We start from the raw sequence: 19,087 nt of genomic DNA, 5'->3' as shown, positions 1-19,087 counted from the left end.
AGTTATTGTCATTGATCCTTAAACAGAGTTGGTAAAATTTAGATGCCTTTTGGACAGGTCTTGGTAGTTCAAGGAAATTTTCTAAAACATTTTTATTTTGTTCCATGGGAACCTTTACCATCAAGCAGTGCCTAATTTGTAAGTATTTCCAGAATTGATCACGGCCTTCTAACTGAAATTTTTCTTTTAGATTATTAAAAGACAAAAGCGTATTATTACTAAATAAATCCTTTAGTGTACGTATTCCGTTTCTAAACCACTGTCCCCAAAACAAGGGCTTTTTACCAACTCTAATGTAAGGGTTATTCCATACTGAAGAGTAATGTTGACACCAGTAAGAAATCTGACATTTTTTGTGGGCAATTTTCCACACCTCTTTAGAATGACGCAGTATTGGGTTGTTCATTGGGTGTTTTGAATCCCCCTCTGAATTTTGGGAAAGAGCCTCTATTGGCCTGAAAGGGGAAGTTAGTTGTCGTTCTATCAATACCCAATCTAAATCTGAATCCTCATTCCCTCAATGTCTAGCGAGCTTAGAGATTTCAAATGCTCTTTTATAGAGCTCTACATTAGGTAATGCTAAGCCTCCCATGTCTCTAGGCAACCATAATTTATTTACCCCAATCCTGGGTCTTTTACCTTCCCATAAAAAATTCTTAATCATAGCATTATACTGTGTATATATCTGAGGAGGCATGGTAACAGGAACCATTCCTGATATGTAATTAAACTGTGGCACTACCACCATCTTTATTATATTAATCTTCCCCCATAAAGTTAACATAAGTTTTTTCCAACTATCTAATTTTGTCTGTATTTTCTGCAACAAAGGTTCCATATTTAAATACAATATATTCTCTAAATTAGGGCTCAAATTGATGCCTAAATATTTAATTCCTTTATTCATCCATTTAAATTTAAATGTGTTCACTGAGGAAGAGAAACATGCTTGTGATACTGGCATAGCCTCTGACTTATGCCAGTTTATTTTATATCCTGAAAGTTTTGAATAAGATTCAATCACATTAAGAAGTGCTGGTAAGGAACACGTTGGTTCTTTAACTAAAAGCAATATGTCATCAGCATATAATAATAATTTGTGTTCTCTTTCCCCAGCAAATATGCCTTTAATTCTTGGGTCTTCTCTAATCATTGACGCAAGCGGTTCTAAAACTAATATAAAAAGTAATGGACTGAGAGGGCAGCCTTGACGGGTGGACCTAGACAAATTAAAAAAAGAAGAAGTTATTCCATTAGTTATTATAGCTGCTTTAGGGTTGGAGTAAAGAATTTTAACCCACTTCACAAAATCTGAACCAAAACCATATTTCTCTAAGGCAGCAAACAGAAACCCCCACTCCACCCTGTCAAAGGCTTTTTCCGCATCTAGGGATATTGCCGCAATTGGGTCTAAATTAGAATGATTCATCCATATCAGATGTAATAACCTCCTCATACTGTCGGCCGAAAATCAATTTTTTATGAAGCCCACCTGATCTTTATATATTATTTTAGGTAGAATACCTTCTAATTTTGAGGCCAGTAATTTTGTTAACACTTTGAAGTCAACATTTAATAAACTTATTGGACGGTAATTAGCAGGATCTGTCAGATCTCTTCCTGGTTTTGGTATGACTGTTATTATAGCTTCATTAAAACTGTCAGGCAGCATATTATCCTTAAGTACCTCTGAATATACCTCCTCCACAAACTTTTTGTAATATTCAACTGGGAATCCGTCAAAGCCTGGTGATTTTCCAAATTTCAAAGACATTATGATCTTTTTGACCTCTTCTTGTGTTATCGGTGCATCTAATAAGTCTCGTTCATCAGGGGATAAAATAGGCAGTATAACATTGGTCAAAAAATCTTTTAACTCTTCCTGACTATAGCTGGATTCTGATGTATATAATTTTGAATAAAATTGGTTAAAAACCCTATTAATTTCTTTGTCTGAGGTAATCACCTTATTTCCTTCCTTAATTGCAGGTATGATATGGGATTCATCACATTGCTTTATCTGTCTAGCTAGCAGTTTCCCCGCTTTTTTCCCACTTTCATAATACTTGGTCTTTAATTTAAATAGAGCATATTCTGCTTTTTTGTTAAAGAGTTCGTGTAAATCAAATTTTAACTGACAAAACTGTTTAAATTTTGGTTCCGTAAAACCTTGCACCAATTCTTTTTCTAAGTCACTAATTTGTTTTTATAAAAGTTTCACTTTTCCGAAATATTCTTTTTTCTGTCTAGTAGCATAAGCAATACATTTTCCCCTGATATACGCTTTAGATGCATCCCATACTGTTGCTAATTTTGGGGTTGACCCAATATTAAGCTCAAAAAACATCTTCATGTCATCCTGTAATGAATTTACAAAGACCTTATCATCCAACATAAAAGTATTTAATCTCCACCTCCCTCTTTTCTTATTGTCGATCTTCATTTCTAATTTTAGCTCCACCTGTGCATGATCTGTCAGTGATATAATACCAATTATACAGTCAGCAACAGAGTCAATTAATGAGTTGGAGATCAAAAAATAGTCAATTCTCGAAAAGGACTTATGACAATTTGAGAAGAATGTGTATTCCCTTTCTCGTGGATTGACCAGTCTCCAAATATCTGTTAGCCCATTGTCTTCCTTCAGAGTGTGGATAGCAGCCCTGTCTCTGGGGTTAAATCTGATCGTCTTTTGACTTCTGTCCAGGATGCCATCCATAGTTTGATTAAAGTCACCCCCAAGTATAATGTATCCCTTGAGATTAGCCAATATTTTGTTTACTTTGTAAAAAAATTCAGGCTCCTCCTTATTTGGTGCATATATATTGCACAGCACTACTTGAACATCATTAAGCTTAGCTTCTATGCAGAGTATACGGCCGTCCTTGTCTTTATGTTGCTTTGCTAATACAAAATTTATTTTTTTTTCTCACTAGAATAACTACTCCGCTTCTCTAGCTTGATACCGAATTGTGAAAAACATGACCGACCCAATCCCGTCTTAATTTCAAAGCTTCCCTTTCGTCCTTAAAATGTGTTTCTTGCAAAAATGCAATATCAACTTTCTTTAGCTTAAGATATGTAAGTATTTTCTTCCTTTTAACAGGTGACCCACATCCATTTATATTCCAAGTTATAATATTTGTAATTTGCCTATCCATCCCACACTAATAAAATATAATACTTTGCACCTAATGTGCTCCATGACAACTTCCTTGCTGTGCTTCAAATAAGAAGGTAAAATAACCCTTTAACATATAAACTGGTATTATCCTCACTGTCACATCTGAGTAAAAACCAACGGATAAACTTCCACCATTTTTGTGAACAACAGAACCTTAAAATGCATACAAAAAATTCGAAAAAGAAAGAAGAATGTAAACAAAAAACACTGTCCTTAAGGGACAGAAACCCGATTGTGGGTGAGACCTTTTGGTCCGTAATGCTCATAGTCAGCGCACACGCTAACTCGGGAAGACAGACCCCAAAGCTTTCCCGGACCCACCTTCGGAATCATGTCTCATAATACTTCGACTTACATATTTCCAGTGATTTACTCATCACCTCTTTGTGTCTGGATGTGATCCTTTATATACCTTTCTGCTTCCATGTGATCTGTGAAACTCTGTTTCTTCCCCTTCCAAGTAAACTTAAGTGTCGCTGGATGAACCAGCGTATGTCGAACCTCATGGTCCCAAAGTAACTTCTTCGCTGTGGAGAATTTTTTCCTCATCATTGCTCTCTCCCTCGACATATCCTCAAAAAAGGACAGCTTGCAGTCTTCCCATTTTAATCCTTTGCTCTTTTTTGCTTTTGCCAAGACTCTCTCCCTCGCGGTATAACGCAGAAATTTCACCATCACTACTCGGGGACGTTGATCATCGTTAGGCTTAGGTCCGAAACTCCGGTGACTGCGCTCTATCTCGAACTCCAGTCCCGTCAACCCGAAGCCCTCTGAAAGGATCTTAAGCACGTACTCGTTCATTTTGTAGCCTGCTTCTTTCCCCTCTTTAAGGCCGAGTATTTTAATGTTATTCCGTCGGCTACGGTTTTCTAAGTCCTCGGTTTTATTCCAAAGCTCGTCCACAAGTTTCACCATCCTCTCGCTATCACCCTCCAGACGATTCAATACATCCTCCACGTGCGAAATACGAGACTCCGCTTCATCGAGTCGGGCCTGCACGGAGCTAATCGCATCTTTAAGTTCCGTAGTGGTCGCTTTAATAGTGACCACATCACTTGCTACCCCTTGTAAAGTAGAGTTCATTTTGCTAATTTCGGCAAAAAGATCTTTCAAATTCGGGTTTTGATTAACTTTACTTGACTCTGGCGACGGGGAGTCGCTAGCTTCTGCGCTCGTTGTTTTTAGGCGTGTTTGAACCCCTCGAATTGGCTGCTTGGAAGATGTCATCTTGTCGTCTGTTATTTACTTCACGTAAGAAGTAAATTATCAATCGAAATTTGTTTGAATTTGCGAAGCAAATATCCTAAGTAATGTAATTACTGGTGGGTATCCAGGGCCGTGCTCTAGCGTGCTGCCATTTCCCAACTTGACATCACGTGACTCCAGGGTGTACTGTCTTTAAGTTGGAGTGATTAAAGTCCCCCGCAACAATAAAAGCAGCCTCCGGGTGAACAGTTTGTTGTTTGCTGTTGGCCGCATGAAATTTGTTCATAGCAAGCTTGGCATCAGCGTCGGGAGAAATGTAAGCGGCAGTTATAATGGTGGAAGTGAACTCCCGTGGCAAATAAAACGGTCTACACTTAACCATGAGAAACTCTAGGTTAGCTGAGCAATGTTTTCCAATAATAACAGAGTTCGTACACCAAGCATTATTAACATAAATGCACAATCCTCCGCCTCTTGTCTTTCCGCCCTGGTCATCACCCTGGTGTGGCCATCATTCGGGATTACATTAATGATTCAGCACTACCTATTGAAAAGTCAACTCTCTCTATTGAATACCCTCCCTATTCTAGTAAGTTCAGGACGTTGTATTCTTCCCTGAATAAAGGCCATAAAAAAACATTTTGACCATTTTTGATCTTGACCATGGGATATCTCTTCAACATGCTCTTTTTTTCTAAATAAAGTAGTGTTCAGGACTTAGACACTGCCACACTCTTTACGTCTAAAGACTCTTTACTCCTTACCTCTTACTTTCTCTCTAGTTAGACAAATAGACAGACATATAGACAATTAAATATATATTGTGTGTATTGACTGAATACACTGTCATAGTTGTTATAAGTGTTATAAGTTTAAGCAAAAACTAAAATTTGCATCTTATGTCACAAAACTTCGGACTTCTGGTAGTTCCCAGAATGTCAAAATCTACAAAAGGGGGGAGGGCATTTTCATATTTAGCTCCAAAGCTTTGGAATAGCCTTCCAGACAGTGTTCGGGGCTCAGACACAGTTTCCCAGTTTAAAACTCAAGACGCATTTCTTTAATCTGGCATACACGTAACTCATCCCATAACCTCATACTCCAGTACATCTATCCTGAATGGCAACCACGCCAATTACTTTCCATCTGTTCTGTATTTTTCTACCCATCCCGAGGCATCTGGAGATTGTGCCAGCTTCAGTAGACAAAGGACAACGCTGCGAGGATCCTGAGGCATCCAGAGAAGGACCAGCTCCAGCTGGATTCTGCTTCATGATGGTTGGAGCTACACATCCTGCTCCTGAGCTCCCAGTGATCCAGACCTCATCTGCCCTCTGCACCTGCTGACTCCTCCCTGTGCTGAACTGGACTTCATGTTCATTTAAATAACTTCTGTTATATTGAACTTTTAGCTGCATAACATACATGATGTTATATACTGTAATTTCTATCTGTTATTACCCAAATGAGGATGGGTTCTCTGTTGAGTCTGGTTTTTCTCAAGGTTTCTTCCCATTGCCATCTCAGGGAGTTTTTCCTTGCCACTGTCGCCGTCACCCTTGGCTTGCTCATCAGAGACATTTCATCCATCATTCGTTCATTCATCTCATTATTATCTAGACACATTTTTCCCTCACATACACACTTTCCAAAATTTTCTTTTTTTAAATTTCTTTCATTTTTGTGAAGCTGCTTTGAGACAATGACCATTGTTAAAAGCGCTATATAAATATAATTGAATTGAATTGAATTGAATTGAATTGAATTGAATTGAATTGAATTGAATTGAATTGAATTAAATTGAATTGAACATGTGTTACCTTATACTCACTCAGTCATGTGTCATGCAAACAAGATCAGTTGAAGTGAAAGCACTATTGAAACATGAGTGTTTGTGAGCAGCATGTAAATGTGAAACAGATTCTGGTCTTAAGTTATCACATTACCAAACACTGAACTGATCTGCTTTTTCTGTCTCTTTTTACAGGCCAGTGTTTTTGTGTGCTGGTAACGACATGGGTCTGAAAGGTTATTCACATGGATATTCACTAGGCACACAAACACTGTGACTTTTACAAAGGAATGTGTGGGAATAAAGCAAAGCAGGTTGATTTGATTGATTGATTGATTAATTGATTGATTGATTTTAGTTCATTTTATGTGTGGGTAGCTTGGGAATTAAACTAATCTATTATATTCGCAAAGTAGTTACTAACCAACAGTTTGAGAAACTTTTAACCAAATATATTTATTGTCTCTTTGCAAGCTTGTTTTTTTGCGAGTAAATGCTGATTAACAGCTCCAAAGACATTACTTCACTTTCCATATTCAGCGCTTTTAAGATAAACGGATAATAATGAAAAAAATTTTTAAATCACTATTTTTTTTTCTCTGCATACACATATCAATTTAATTATATAATTAGATATTCATTGGAATAATGAAATAGCATAGACGTATGTGCTGATTTTGAAATGGTTTCCATGTTCCTCACGATGTAAGCAAAGAAATACTATACACTCCCTTCGATAGTGTTGTGCTTGAGACTGAAGGAAAAACAGAGCTTTTCTTTTTTTTCCGTTTTTTTTTTCAAATGAGAATCGTGTTTACTGCCAAGTTGGTTTTCATGTACAAGAAATTTATCTTTGTAATGTGCTGCAATAATTAAAAAATATATGATTGAACAAGGAAAAAATACAGAACTATGAAAGACTGAAAATAATGAATAATTAGGAATAATTACAATTAAGTAAATATATATATATATATATATATATATATATATATATATAATCTTCATTTGTTTTTATTGTTCAGGAGACAGAGAGTTGTGTGAATGTTGACGTGCTCTGTGTCAGCAGATCTGTGCACCAGTAATTAGAACAGTCACTGAAAGTTTAATGTTGAAGCTGCTCAATGTTTTCCTTTTAAAGGGAGGAGTGATTAGTGCATAGTGATTTTAGTTTCAGTATTTTAGCTTTTAATCTTTGTGTATTTCTGTACTTATAGCACTTTTCTTCTCGGAATTAAAGGATTGTAACTATACTTTAATTACTCTTATGAATTATTGATAGGTGTGTGCACTTGAGGGTAATTATATATTATTTATGTGCCCATGCCAACAGATTGTCTTACTCCTCACGCACACATAGAAACATGCCTTCCCATTAACTATTTAATACTTTATATTAAGATTTTAAAGGGCACATTACTGTAAGTGAATTTACAGAATGAAAAAAAAAAACAGATAAAAGCAGAAGTGCATTTGTGTTAGTTCCTGGTGCGTGTAATGTGCTTATCCATGAGAATATAAATCTATAGGCATTTGATTGGAAAATTGTGTATATATAAATACAGTTAAGAACAATAAACAATTTAATTAATTCACTTTAATAATTGTTTAATACAAGATCTTTAAACATACTGATTATAGTATGATTTTTTTCATACTTTCATACATTCATTCATTCATTAATCAAGGTTATGTTGGATCCTAAACCAATAGGACACAGTAATTCAGAACTGTAAGGTGGCAACTTAAAAATTTGGTTCAGTTTACACCAATAATCAATCACTCATTTGTCCCCAGTTCAATAGGATATTGTATCTATTCCAATAATAATTTTTCATGATCCATCTTACATTCTCTTCCATTGAAACTATTTAGGAACTGCCTACATTATTCCTGTCTTCAATATCTCATATCACATGATCTCAGGATGCCTTGGCCATGATGAGGATACTCATGAGAAAGACCATGATGAAGAACACCCACATGAAAAACCTGTCCATTACCTTGGCAACCTTCTTCCACTCTGCTCCTTTGGCTTGGTTGGACCTTTGCTCACGGAAGCAATTGGCCATGTACTCAATGTTCTGCACCACTTTCTGGTGCTGAGCGCACACACACATGCACTTTTCCGTGCTGGTCTTTTTACCGTAGTCTTCCACTGTATATGGTTTGGTGTACTCATTATTGTGCTGATAGCCAGAGCCATGTTCATAGGTATATCCGTTCAGTTTTTCAGAAATAGAGAGATCACTTTGTCTTAGTTTTTCCTCCTTTAGGTTAACTGCATTGCCATCTCGCCCAATGTGGTGTATGTTGTTGGGCTGCTGTGTTTTCTGTCTTGATGAGAACTGTTGAGGCATGTGTGCCATGTTCAGGGCATTAAAATGGTAGCCGTTTGACTGGTGACCTCTGGCATTATGGCAATCTCTTCCACAGTTATTATACCTGTTATACTGATTAATAGACACATCATATATTTGACTGCTGTAAAAGCTGCTGGAGAAATAGTCATAATTTTCCAAACTAGCCAGTGGATCTTCTGCAAAAGTTGGACCGCATTCACTTTGAGGAGTAGTGCAGTTCTCCCCTACCTCATACACAAAGAAAATCTTCGCCATGTAGTCAATAATTAGGACTTTGGCCCAGTGGGGTACTGGTTTGGCTTCTGCACCACAAAAGTGAATGTTCATGATGAAGATCGTCAATGAGGTGGAGGCTGTTATCATTGTCATTGTGGCTATGTAGTATTTACCTGTGACATAAGAACATGCAGAAGATCAGTGCATGTACACATTACCATAATTAGAAGATACAGTCTCCAGATACTTTGCTTTACACCAGTTATAGAAATACCCATCATTCAACATTTTACAGTCCAGGGCAATGTATTTTAAGTAGCCTAAAATATTACATGTTCCATTTATAGATAGGGACAAAGTAAAAAACTGAAGGAATTAGTAGATAAACAGCAATAACAGACATTTCAAGAAAATGTACTGTAATATACAGTTAATTAAGCATCCACCATGCCCTGTGGCATACCAGAATGCTAAGCAGGCCCAGTTGACTTGGACGTTAAATCAAGCAAGAAAAAATAGTTTTGGGATTTCAGTCACAAAAACATCTAAACTGGCTTGTGCTCAAGGATTAGTGACTAAAGTGACATTTGAATCTATGGGAAAATTAATAAATAGATGTATTACTGTTCTGGATATATATATATATATATATATATATATATATATATATATATATATATATAACAGAAATATGAATATGAAACCAAAAGGCTTCTTATGAGTGTTAATAATACTAACAAACACTAAAGCCAAACTCACTCGGATGTTTAATGAGAATAATGATGTAAAGAAAACATAAAATTGCCGCAATATACAGTATATGGGAACAATGGTGTTTATCCCCCAGTTTTTGCTTGTTTGTTTGTTTTTCATTAAATTTGTTGCCTATGTATATATTAATGAATACTAGTTGTTACCTCCCAGCTATAGCTTCTGTAGCTAACCTGCGTCTTAAAATATGAAACAATAAGTATTTTCTTTTCTTTAAATTATCATTTACTTCCAAATATCCCTCTTTTGTTAATTTATTAAAATCATTATGTTTAATTGCGCTTGGCAGTTAACTACTGTTAATGCAGGTGTGCCTCAGGGTTATACTGCCTTATACATTTGCTTATGGTTATGGGTGATTTTAAAAATCAAGCCCGTTGCAGAACTTTTATCAGTTATCAGTTATGCTATCTAGTAGTATAATATGAAGTCTTTCCTTTCCTCCCTGTTGAAAAGACCAATGTTAAGCAAATCAATTAATACAGTATGATGTACCAAATTAATATTTTACCCAGTTTGAAAGAAAAACTTTATAATGTTTATAATGTTAATATAAAAATATTTTATCAAACACTCAACCCCAGACTCACCAATGAGTGGCACACTCTCAGACGGTGGCATGCTTTCAGCCACCATCATCTGGAAGACAGTGAGGGCAAGAAGCACTGTGACTCCCAGTGAGACCTTCTCTCCAGAGTCAGCTGGGAGGTAAAAGCCAAGTGGAGCCAGGAAGGAGATTAGAAAGCAGGGGAGGAGCAGATTGTAGATATAAAATGACGAGCGGCGTTTCAGCAGCACCGTATAGGTGATGTCCGGGTACGGGTCTGAGCAACAGCCATACATGATTACGTTCCTGACAGCTGGCATGCCATGACATTCCCATTCCACATTCTCCACAAAGTCTGAGAGGTCACCGCTCTCCATACCACCCATGTTGATGTCCACCTAGAGTGATATGGTGCAGAAGAATGATGATAAAATTGATACAAGATATTCAGATTGTTTAAACATGCAAAAGCAAAGTACCAAAGAGACATCACTTTCTGTATGTTCTGTATGAACATATTGTAAATAAGAGTCCTGGGATGAGCTTATATCAGTCTTAGGATTACAGCAGCAGTTTATACTGTAAGCACAAACCTAAAGTATCCACATAGGATTATTCTCTGAATCAGTCGTAATATATGTTCATAATTAGAAATTCAAATACTGTGTGTGAAAACAGACACACTTAACACTACTCCTCTTATCTGGCAGAGTGATTCTTTAGTGCATTATTTTGTTTCACATTTCAAAATAACACTATGTGTTTGTAATGTGTATGCATCACCTGGTTGCCATTGTAGGTCCAGGAACCAAACGTAAGGTTGCATTGCTGGCTGTCGAAAGGGAAGTAGGAGACATCCACTACACAACTGCTCTTTGTGATTGCAGGAGCATCCCATGTGATCTCCCCCGTGTACCGCAGCACTACATTAGTGTCAGGAGGGCCTGATGAGTCTTCTTCATCAGCGCTAAAAAAAAAGAGAAAGGATGCAAGCCCAAGATTTTGCATGTACATTCTTATGCAAAAGTTTAGGCACCCCTTGATAAACAACAGATTTTGGTGATTTTTTTAATTGAGTAGATGTTAACACAGTGTCTCTTGGAAATGGAAAAAAATGCACAATAGTTTCAGCAAACATTGATGCATAGTTACTACTTATGCCATAAATTGAACAAAGATTTTTAAAAATGTAAAAATCTTATCACCAAATCCTAGAAAATAGGCCTTCCAGCAGTATCTCAGTTTGACACTTTATTTTTATTTAATTATTTATTTATTTTCCCTGATTTATCAGTCTTGTAGTAAACTTGTGTGTACCTGTTTGTCAAATTAACAAAAAATTTGTCTGCCAGATTTAGGTACATTGATATGTACCTGTACTGTATGTTGATCATCTGTAAAGTACAACCCACTTTTCCAACAAACCTCACTGGCATTTACCGATGCTTAATGTAAATTAAAAGTTCAAGTGCATAACCAGCTGGGAGCAAGAAAAATACAATCAGCACAAAGGCTGGAAGACAGAAGTTATTTTGACTCAAAATGAATGGTGAGGATACTTAAAACCCAAGCGTCACAGATTACTTTAATAAAAGGTAAATTTTACCATTATCGGAATATGGAAATGACATTGCAAAAATTTCTCAAAAACTCTCAAAATTAGCATATCATTATTATTAGGGCCCAAGCACTATAGGGCACAGGACCCTCTTGTTTTCCTAAGGATTTTTTCCCACCCTTTTGGGTTTTTGGGGGGTTTAACATGCTCAAAAACTGAAGAAAATTGGCAGACAGGTTTAAATCTGCTGCCATTAGGATGCCTGACAGTCGCGGGGCCTGGGGCCCTCAGGGGCCCTCACACAAGACTTAGCTGGATAGCTCATACACACTTTCATGTAGGCACACGTAACTCTGTACACATTTAGAGCTCATTGAGCCGAAAAACTTTCAAACTGCATGTTCTGGGATCAACCCAACAGCAAGTCAGTTATTTTTGGCCACTTGCTAAAACGCACCCAATGGATTTTGATAAACTCCTCCAAGGGAATTTATACGATCGTCACCAAACCGGGCCGATGTGATTGAAAAACATTGATGATGCAAAATTGCAGAGGGATTTTTGATCTCAGAGAGGGATCTTAAACGGGTAGCCTTATATGGATTGACTTTATATTCAGTGACATCACATTCAGTGACATCATAGTGTGATGCTTTTGTTTCAGCATCTGTCACCTATTCTACACATGTACAGTACACATCACAAATGTTAACACTTACAGACGCACAAACAGACACACACAAATGCACGCACGTACACACTCATACACACATACACGCACAAACACACACACATAAACTCATAAACATGAGCAAGGATATAGTCCATTTTACTGGCCTGTCATCATTTCTTTCAGAAGAATTCAATTGTTCACTTCTTTGTGTTTAATTAAATCAATAATGTGGGTGAGTGAGTGAGTGAGTTTACTGATTCTCAAAAGAAAGAAATACCCCGAAAAAGATCACCTGTTCATATTTCTGAAATTTTGATTCATGTGGGTTGTCTTACTCAACAGAAATTTTACAAAAGTCTTATTGTATGTGTTGCTAATCTAGTGTAGTATTGCTTCCAAAATATCGGTATATGTGTTCCTTTAAAAGTATCTACATATGAACTTATACAGTATTATAAATATAAAATGTGTTACTTGTTGTAAAGAACAATGTCAGGTCTCCAGACCAGGTCACTAGGGATGCGGATGACCTCCAGGCCGTCATACTCATCTTTATCCCAGCGTAAGTAAGCATCATGCCAGATCTGGCGCACCCATAGGTATGTGGTCAGCACCTGATTTCTCTCGTCCTGTCAACAAAGACAGAATTTTGCTATTAGCACAAAATTAATAACCTGGAATTATCAAATAATGGTGGTTTCTGACTTGTGATAGACAATAACATAATATAACATGATAGACAAGATATCATAAACAAGTCTAATAGTAAAGAAGTAATGCTTAAAGGTACACAATCTCAAAACTAAAAACTTTCTAATCTTTGATCAAGACACATGAGCATGTGGTCAGCACCCGATCAATAATGTACTTTTATTTATAATTAATTAAAATGTAATAAGTGGAAAATTAGATATTTGAAATATGATATCTTATTAATACGGCAAGGCGACAGTGCTGACCACTACACTACTTAATAAAAAATCATATTTGAAATGTCAAATTTTCCACTTATTACATTTTAATCAATTATAAATAAAAGTTAATCATTTCCAAATTTTCCGTAGTGTGTGAATGAGTGTGTGAGTGTTTGTATGTGTGTGTACCCTGCCTCATGCCCCTGGGATAGGCTCCAGGCCACCTGCAACCCTGAATACAGGATAAAGTGGTATAGATGCTGAATGAGTGGGTGAGTGATGGTTTCTTATTAATAAGCCAGGGCCAACATGGGGCAAACATTTTAGTGAAAATGTTATACTCTTTACTTACGCAGTGGAATCATTGTCAGTTTCCTTCCCCAGAACACATCACAGACTACAAGTATAGCTACTGTACCAAGATTGCAACACTTCTGCATCTCACTCACTGTCATGTTCACACTCACACAAGATAGCTCTGCTATGAAACATAGTTCTCCTAGGATTTGCCAATTCATTCATCGTTCTGAAACAGATAGCATGGGTGTTTGACAATATCATTAGTCTATCTTTCAGACAAATAATTGACAAAACTCTTGCTAGAATGTTTTTGGCTGAATTGTTTGGAGAACACAGGAAGCATCGCCCTAATCAGGGTTTGTAAGAAACCAAACTCAGTTAGTGGAAAGTTTTGGGTAGATCAGAAGTTTGATATCCGATTGAGTTTGATGTGGCTGAAAATACACTTAAACACTTATTAAAGAACAAGATCAGATCAAGCACAGATTGAAACCATTAAATCTGAACAGTTTAACAAATCACTTGATCTTTTAATCTTCAACTATTTTTGTCACTCTCACAAAAATAATCATTCTCACCCCAGAGCTCCAGATCAAACCATTATAGTCATGTGGTACGGCCAATGTTGGTGCCAATAAGACCTCTTTACATTCATTTATAAAATTAGTTTTAATCTGCATATTTAATCCTTAAGCGGCACAGATACAAGCTGGCAACTCAGCAGAGGTCTATAATGATTTTTAAAAAGTGTTTACTAAAGAACCGTTAGAATTGAAACTGGGTATTCGGGTTTTTAGATGTGAGGTAGAACAAAAGTTATCATTACTTTTATAACGTGTGCATTTTTCCACTACTGGAATATGGGAATGACATCACAAAAATGTAGAAAATTTTGCATATTATTATTATTATTTTGGTCAAAGAAACAACCAGCAAAAAAAAATGTGATCATGTGTATCTGTGTTATTTCTTTGGCTATGTGACTCATTTTTTAAATTATCTTTTGCTCAGTCATGTTGTTTGTCCTGGAAAGTTCGTTAAAATTAAGTAAAATTCACTTCATCATATTGCCTGTTTTGTGCTGAAAAAAGGATATGTCACTGTATATTGCACAATCCTGAGCCCTATGTTAAGTTTAAAAAAAAAGAAAAGAAAAGAAAAAGGCAAAACAAATAATGGCCAAAATGCCTTGAGCTTTAAGAGGTACTGCAAAAGGCGAAAATGATTCCGGTGAGGGCTTCTAAAAAAAACTGAGAATTTTAAAGTGACTCTGTGACACTGATTCTGGTCACATAGCAGTATAATACACTATGAATAATAATAATAATTAAAAACTAATTAAGAAGCGTGTTTTCCTAAGTAACACCACAAACCACAATCTACCTTTATGATTTCATCAGATAATGACAAAGACCCATTCATATAAACATGCACATGCACATGAGTAGGAGTGTACTAATGTAGGTCAGGTCAAGTGGTCTCAGATGATCTGAGGTTTTAGTCACTTCATATAGTGCAGTGCAAAATAGTTTTAATTCATCCCAGTGAAAATAAATCACAAGTAAAAAAAAAAAAGTTCTGTAAAATCATTACTAAGCACTGGTGGATCTGAATTATTTCTAACAAAAATATTTATTATATATTTAATACTTTATTTATCTTTACCAATTGTTCTCTTTATTCTGGGCAAATTGTCAGTGGATCAGGAACATCAGGATCAGGTGCATTAGTTTATTATACACCCTGTTGGGCATGCCAATCCATTGCAGGCATTAACACTGAGATGTAGAAGAAGCCAGAGAACCCATAATTAAACCATGAAGACATGGGGAGAACATGTGAAACCCTGCACAGACCATAAATAAAACCCATGAGTAAATAGAGTATTCTGAAGCTCTGAGGTGAAAATAATAAAGCTCAGCAAATAGAAATAGAAAGTTGAAGATTAAAAGGTCAGGCGATGTGTTAAACTGTTCAATTTTTGATGGTTTGTGCACTTCCTCCTGCAGGAGTGATCTGCTTACTGATTTTTTTTCTTCTTTCTTTCACAAATCTTCAGAGTGTTGTGAATGAACATCATATTTTAGGAGATCAACAGTTTCTAAAACTTTCAAATTGCCATAGCAAGTAACTGAAATCGCATTTATTTCCACATTCTTCATGTCTGCTGTAGACTTAACTGAATCTCTTGATGTATGTATAAATGCCACTTAAGCACATAATCACAAAATAAGTGAATAACTAGGCTAGAGTTATGTGGTGTGAATATAAACTCTCAGGTTCCTTTGAGAAAGACCTCCAGTGAATGCTTGCAACCTGAGCAAAGTACATGTTTATGAAAAATCATGACCTCTGTGGTTTCATCACTGCAGACAGACGGGCATAGAGAATACACAAATACTGCACAGCAACCACAAGACGACCAGAAGGAAGTCGTAGGTGGCAGGTCTTTTGTGTTGACCTCAATATCAGTGAAAATGGTTACAGCTGAGAGGTTTCTCACCATCTCACCAGGCCAGCTCAGTGCAGTCATTGTTTATGATGTGTGCACATGTGTGTGGGGGTGGGAATTGGGCGGATTGGTTGCGAGCTCACCATATCTTTGATCTGCGAGAGTGTAATCTGCAATGTAACGTTGAGCGCCTTGTCAGTGTCCTCCACAGGCCTCAGAGCCTTAGAATAGTTCTCCATCAAAGTGTTTAAAAGTTTCTGCGCGTAGTGGCCTTGAGCAGATAGCACCACTGCAATAAAAGAGAGAGAAAGACAGAAAGAAAGAGATAGGACAGGTGGATTTTACACTGGTTTCAATTTCATTAAGAAAATACAGTATAAAGAGATGAGCTGTAGGCCACTTCACTGCAGATGGATAAGAACCCAAATCATACAGTGAAATGGGATATTCAGATCTTCCTATCTGCTGACACCTGCTTTCAATCCAACATTTTCACTTATTAAAGACAAGACTGAAGGCAGAAAGTTTCATAGAGAAGCAGCAGCTGCAGTAAAGACCTGGCAATGTGTTTTGAGAGAGGAAAGTCAGCATTTGGTCACTGTAGTTCCAGTGGTTCCAGACTTCAGTCATTGACTGCAAAGGGATTTTCTTCCAAGGCAATTTTTATGATTATGTTAATTTGTTCCATTATTTATGAGCCCCCCAAATGGTGGGTACTTATGAAATTGGCTGTAATTTCTGAATGTTAAAATGCTATGCTTTTGTCAAACACCTTGAATTAAAGCTGGGAGTCTAGACTTTGCTCACATCTTGAATCTTTCATTTCAAATTCAAAGTTATTCCAATTTAAAATTAAAATTTCAAACACAGAGACCAAATGGCAAAATAACTTATCTTTGTTCCAAAATTTATGGACCTGGGTTGTACAAAAGTGATCAGACTCCCATTCAAACAGCAGGGCCAGTTTTGCTATGACAGTAATATAAAAAATTAAAAAAATATACAAGAGAGAAAAGGGAACTTTAAGGAGAGAAACTTAAGTCTGGCTGAAAATTAAAAATATATTCTGCATCAGAATGTCTACGTCATATTCTTTCTTTGTAAGGTATATACATTGTAAATATATACATACTGGATGTATATAGGTTAATAGTTAAAAATGTAAAAAAAAAAAAAAAAAAAGTTGTGAAAGTGTAAGCATTTTAATAAAAATAATTTTACCATCTAGGCAATGACATCACTCACTATAAAATCTATCAGTCACTTACATGCATTCGTTAAATAAAAATGCTAATCACTACTTACCATGTAGCTGCATAGTCATAAGAAGCCCAAGAACACAGACCTTCATCTTCCTTTTTAAGTCTATACAAGTAGATGTTGTTTATTTGGTGGCACAGTAGTGGTACACTTTGTGCTGACAAGATAAAAAAAAAATGCAAAAAGGCCTCTTAAAGGTTGAGACAGGTTTAGGAGAGCAGTGACTGAACACTGCTCAGGTTTAGCCTGGCTTTACAGCACATAGTATACAGAACCCAAGGCCTGAATGTCGATCTTCTTGTGTCTGTGGAACAAGACCTGGGGTATCACATATCACACACAGGCACACACACACAGACACACACACAGACACACACAGACACACACACAGATACACATTTTCATTGAGTAACTAAGGAAGTCAGGTGAAATCATGATTATGTACTACAAAACAAAAATATGCACACCTTTACAGTATATATATTTATACACATATACTGTACACATACAGCAAAATATATATACTGTAACCCATAATCATGATGTCCCCTGGCTTAATTACTCAATTAAATTGTGTGTCTTTTACTTAACTATATACTGTATATACATATACTGTACAGTATACATATTTTATGTATAAATATTTTAATACTCATTTTATTTGCTTTATGTTATATACCAATTCATATAATAATATTATTATCATGATATCAATATAATATACACCATATGATTAGGCATGCAGATTAGGCTAATTGGCGTTCCCAAATTGCACGTAGTGTGTGAATGAGTGTGGGAATTTTGATTATATACAAAAAAAAAAGTATGCTCTGCAATGGATTGTACCCTGTCTTGTGTACAATCCTTCGTGTACAAAAGTCTTCTCGGATTGGCTCCATGCCCCCCACGACCCTGTGTACAGGAGGTATAGACGATGTATAGAGGTATAGACGATGAGATGAGATGAGATGAGATGAGATGAGATGAGATGAGATGAGATGAGATACATATATTTTTGGGGTAAAGAACTGCCAGGGATTATAGACTCAGACGTGAGTGCATATGATTTGTTAAGGAGTAAAACACAAATCACCATAAACACCACAAAAAACAAGATTCTAACCTTGAGCTACGGAAACCATGAACACAAGACGCGCGACACACAGACAGCACGCAACACAGAACAAACTCTAGACACAGGAACAACCAAAAAACAAGGACTTAAAGTGTAAAAAAGTGCTCATTATTTATACCAGTTTTGCTTTAATTATTTAGAATCAATGATTTTGTCAGCTGTTTTTCTGATTATTTTAACCTCAGCTGTGATACGAGTGATGTAATTGTTTTTGTAAACTGACTTTGAAGCTCTGTACGGTGCTTCAGGGTCACATAATGATCAACAGGCTGCTTGCTCTTAATTATGGTCTGAGAAAATCTAAGCAATTCTGTCAAAAAAAATTTTAATTAATATCTTATAAATTATAAACTCCCTTTGCATAAGAGAGAGAAACACATATATACAGCTCTGTTGTCACAGTGCTTACTGACTGTCACCACAGAACAGTGTAAGAGAATTACATTTTCAGGTTGAGACGCTCCTGTTTTTCGAAGATTAAAAGACATCACATTTTTATTCCTTGAGAATAAATAATATCTTGTATAAGAAATGTCCCATAAGGAAATTATTTTGGATTTATTTTTTTTATTATTATTATTCCCAAGTTCCAACACCATGACACAACTGATCTCAAATCACATCACTGATTGTGGTTCATATAACCTGAAAAGTGTCAGCCAATCATGTACTCTCATTTGCTTCTCCAGTTTTTGTAAATGCCATGTCATTACAAA

The 19,087-nt window shown here is 36.2% G+C and overlaps 1 protein-coding gene across 1 annotated transcript; it reads right to left on the bottom strand.

The window, feature by feature from the left end:
- Positions 1 to 8,104: 8,104 nt before the first annotated feature.
- On the bottom strand, positions 8,105 to 17,327 carry chrna9a (cholinergic receptor, nicotinic, alpha 9a). Its single transcript, XM_053480238.1, has 6 exons — positions 17,282 to 17,327; positions 16,120 to 16,265; positions 12,785 to 12,939; positions 10,863 to 11,046; positions 10,123 to 10,477; positions 8,105 to 8,934 (listed from the first exon to the last, which is right to left on the bottom strand). Exons 1-6 carry the CDS (start codon positions 17,325 to 17,327, stop codon positions 8,105 to 8,107), a joined length of 1,716 nt encoding a protein of 571 aa, XP_053336213.1.
- Between the last annotated feature and the right edge of the window lie 1,760 nt (positions 17,328 to 19,087).

The sequence above is a fragment of the Clarias gariepinus genome, chromosome 20, assembly GCF_024256425.1.
Source record: "Clarias gariepinus isolate MV-2021 ecotype Netherlands chromosome 20, CGAR_prim_01v2, whole genome shotgun sequence".
Taxonomy (NCBI): Eukaryota; Metazoa; Chordata; class Actinopteri; order Siluriformes; family Clariidae; genus Clarias; species Clarias gariepinus.
The sequence above is the reverse complement of the archived record's forward strand: the minus strand, read 5'-3'. Positions and strand labels throughout refer to the sequence as shown.

Coding starts and splice junctions, on each gene's coding strand:
- chrna9a (XM_053480238.1), bottom strand. CDS start 17,327: ATGAAGGTCTGTGTTCTTGGGCTTCTTATGACTATGCAGCTACATG. Junction 16,266..17,281: donor TATGACTATGCAGCTACATG/GTAAGTAGTGAT, acceptor CTTTTATTGCAG/TGGTGCTATCTGCTCAAGGC. Junction 11,047..12,784: donor GACATTGTTCTTTACAACAA/GTAACACATTTT, acceptor CTTTTTTTTTAG/CGCTGATGAAGAAGACTCAT.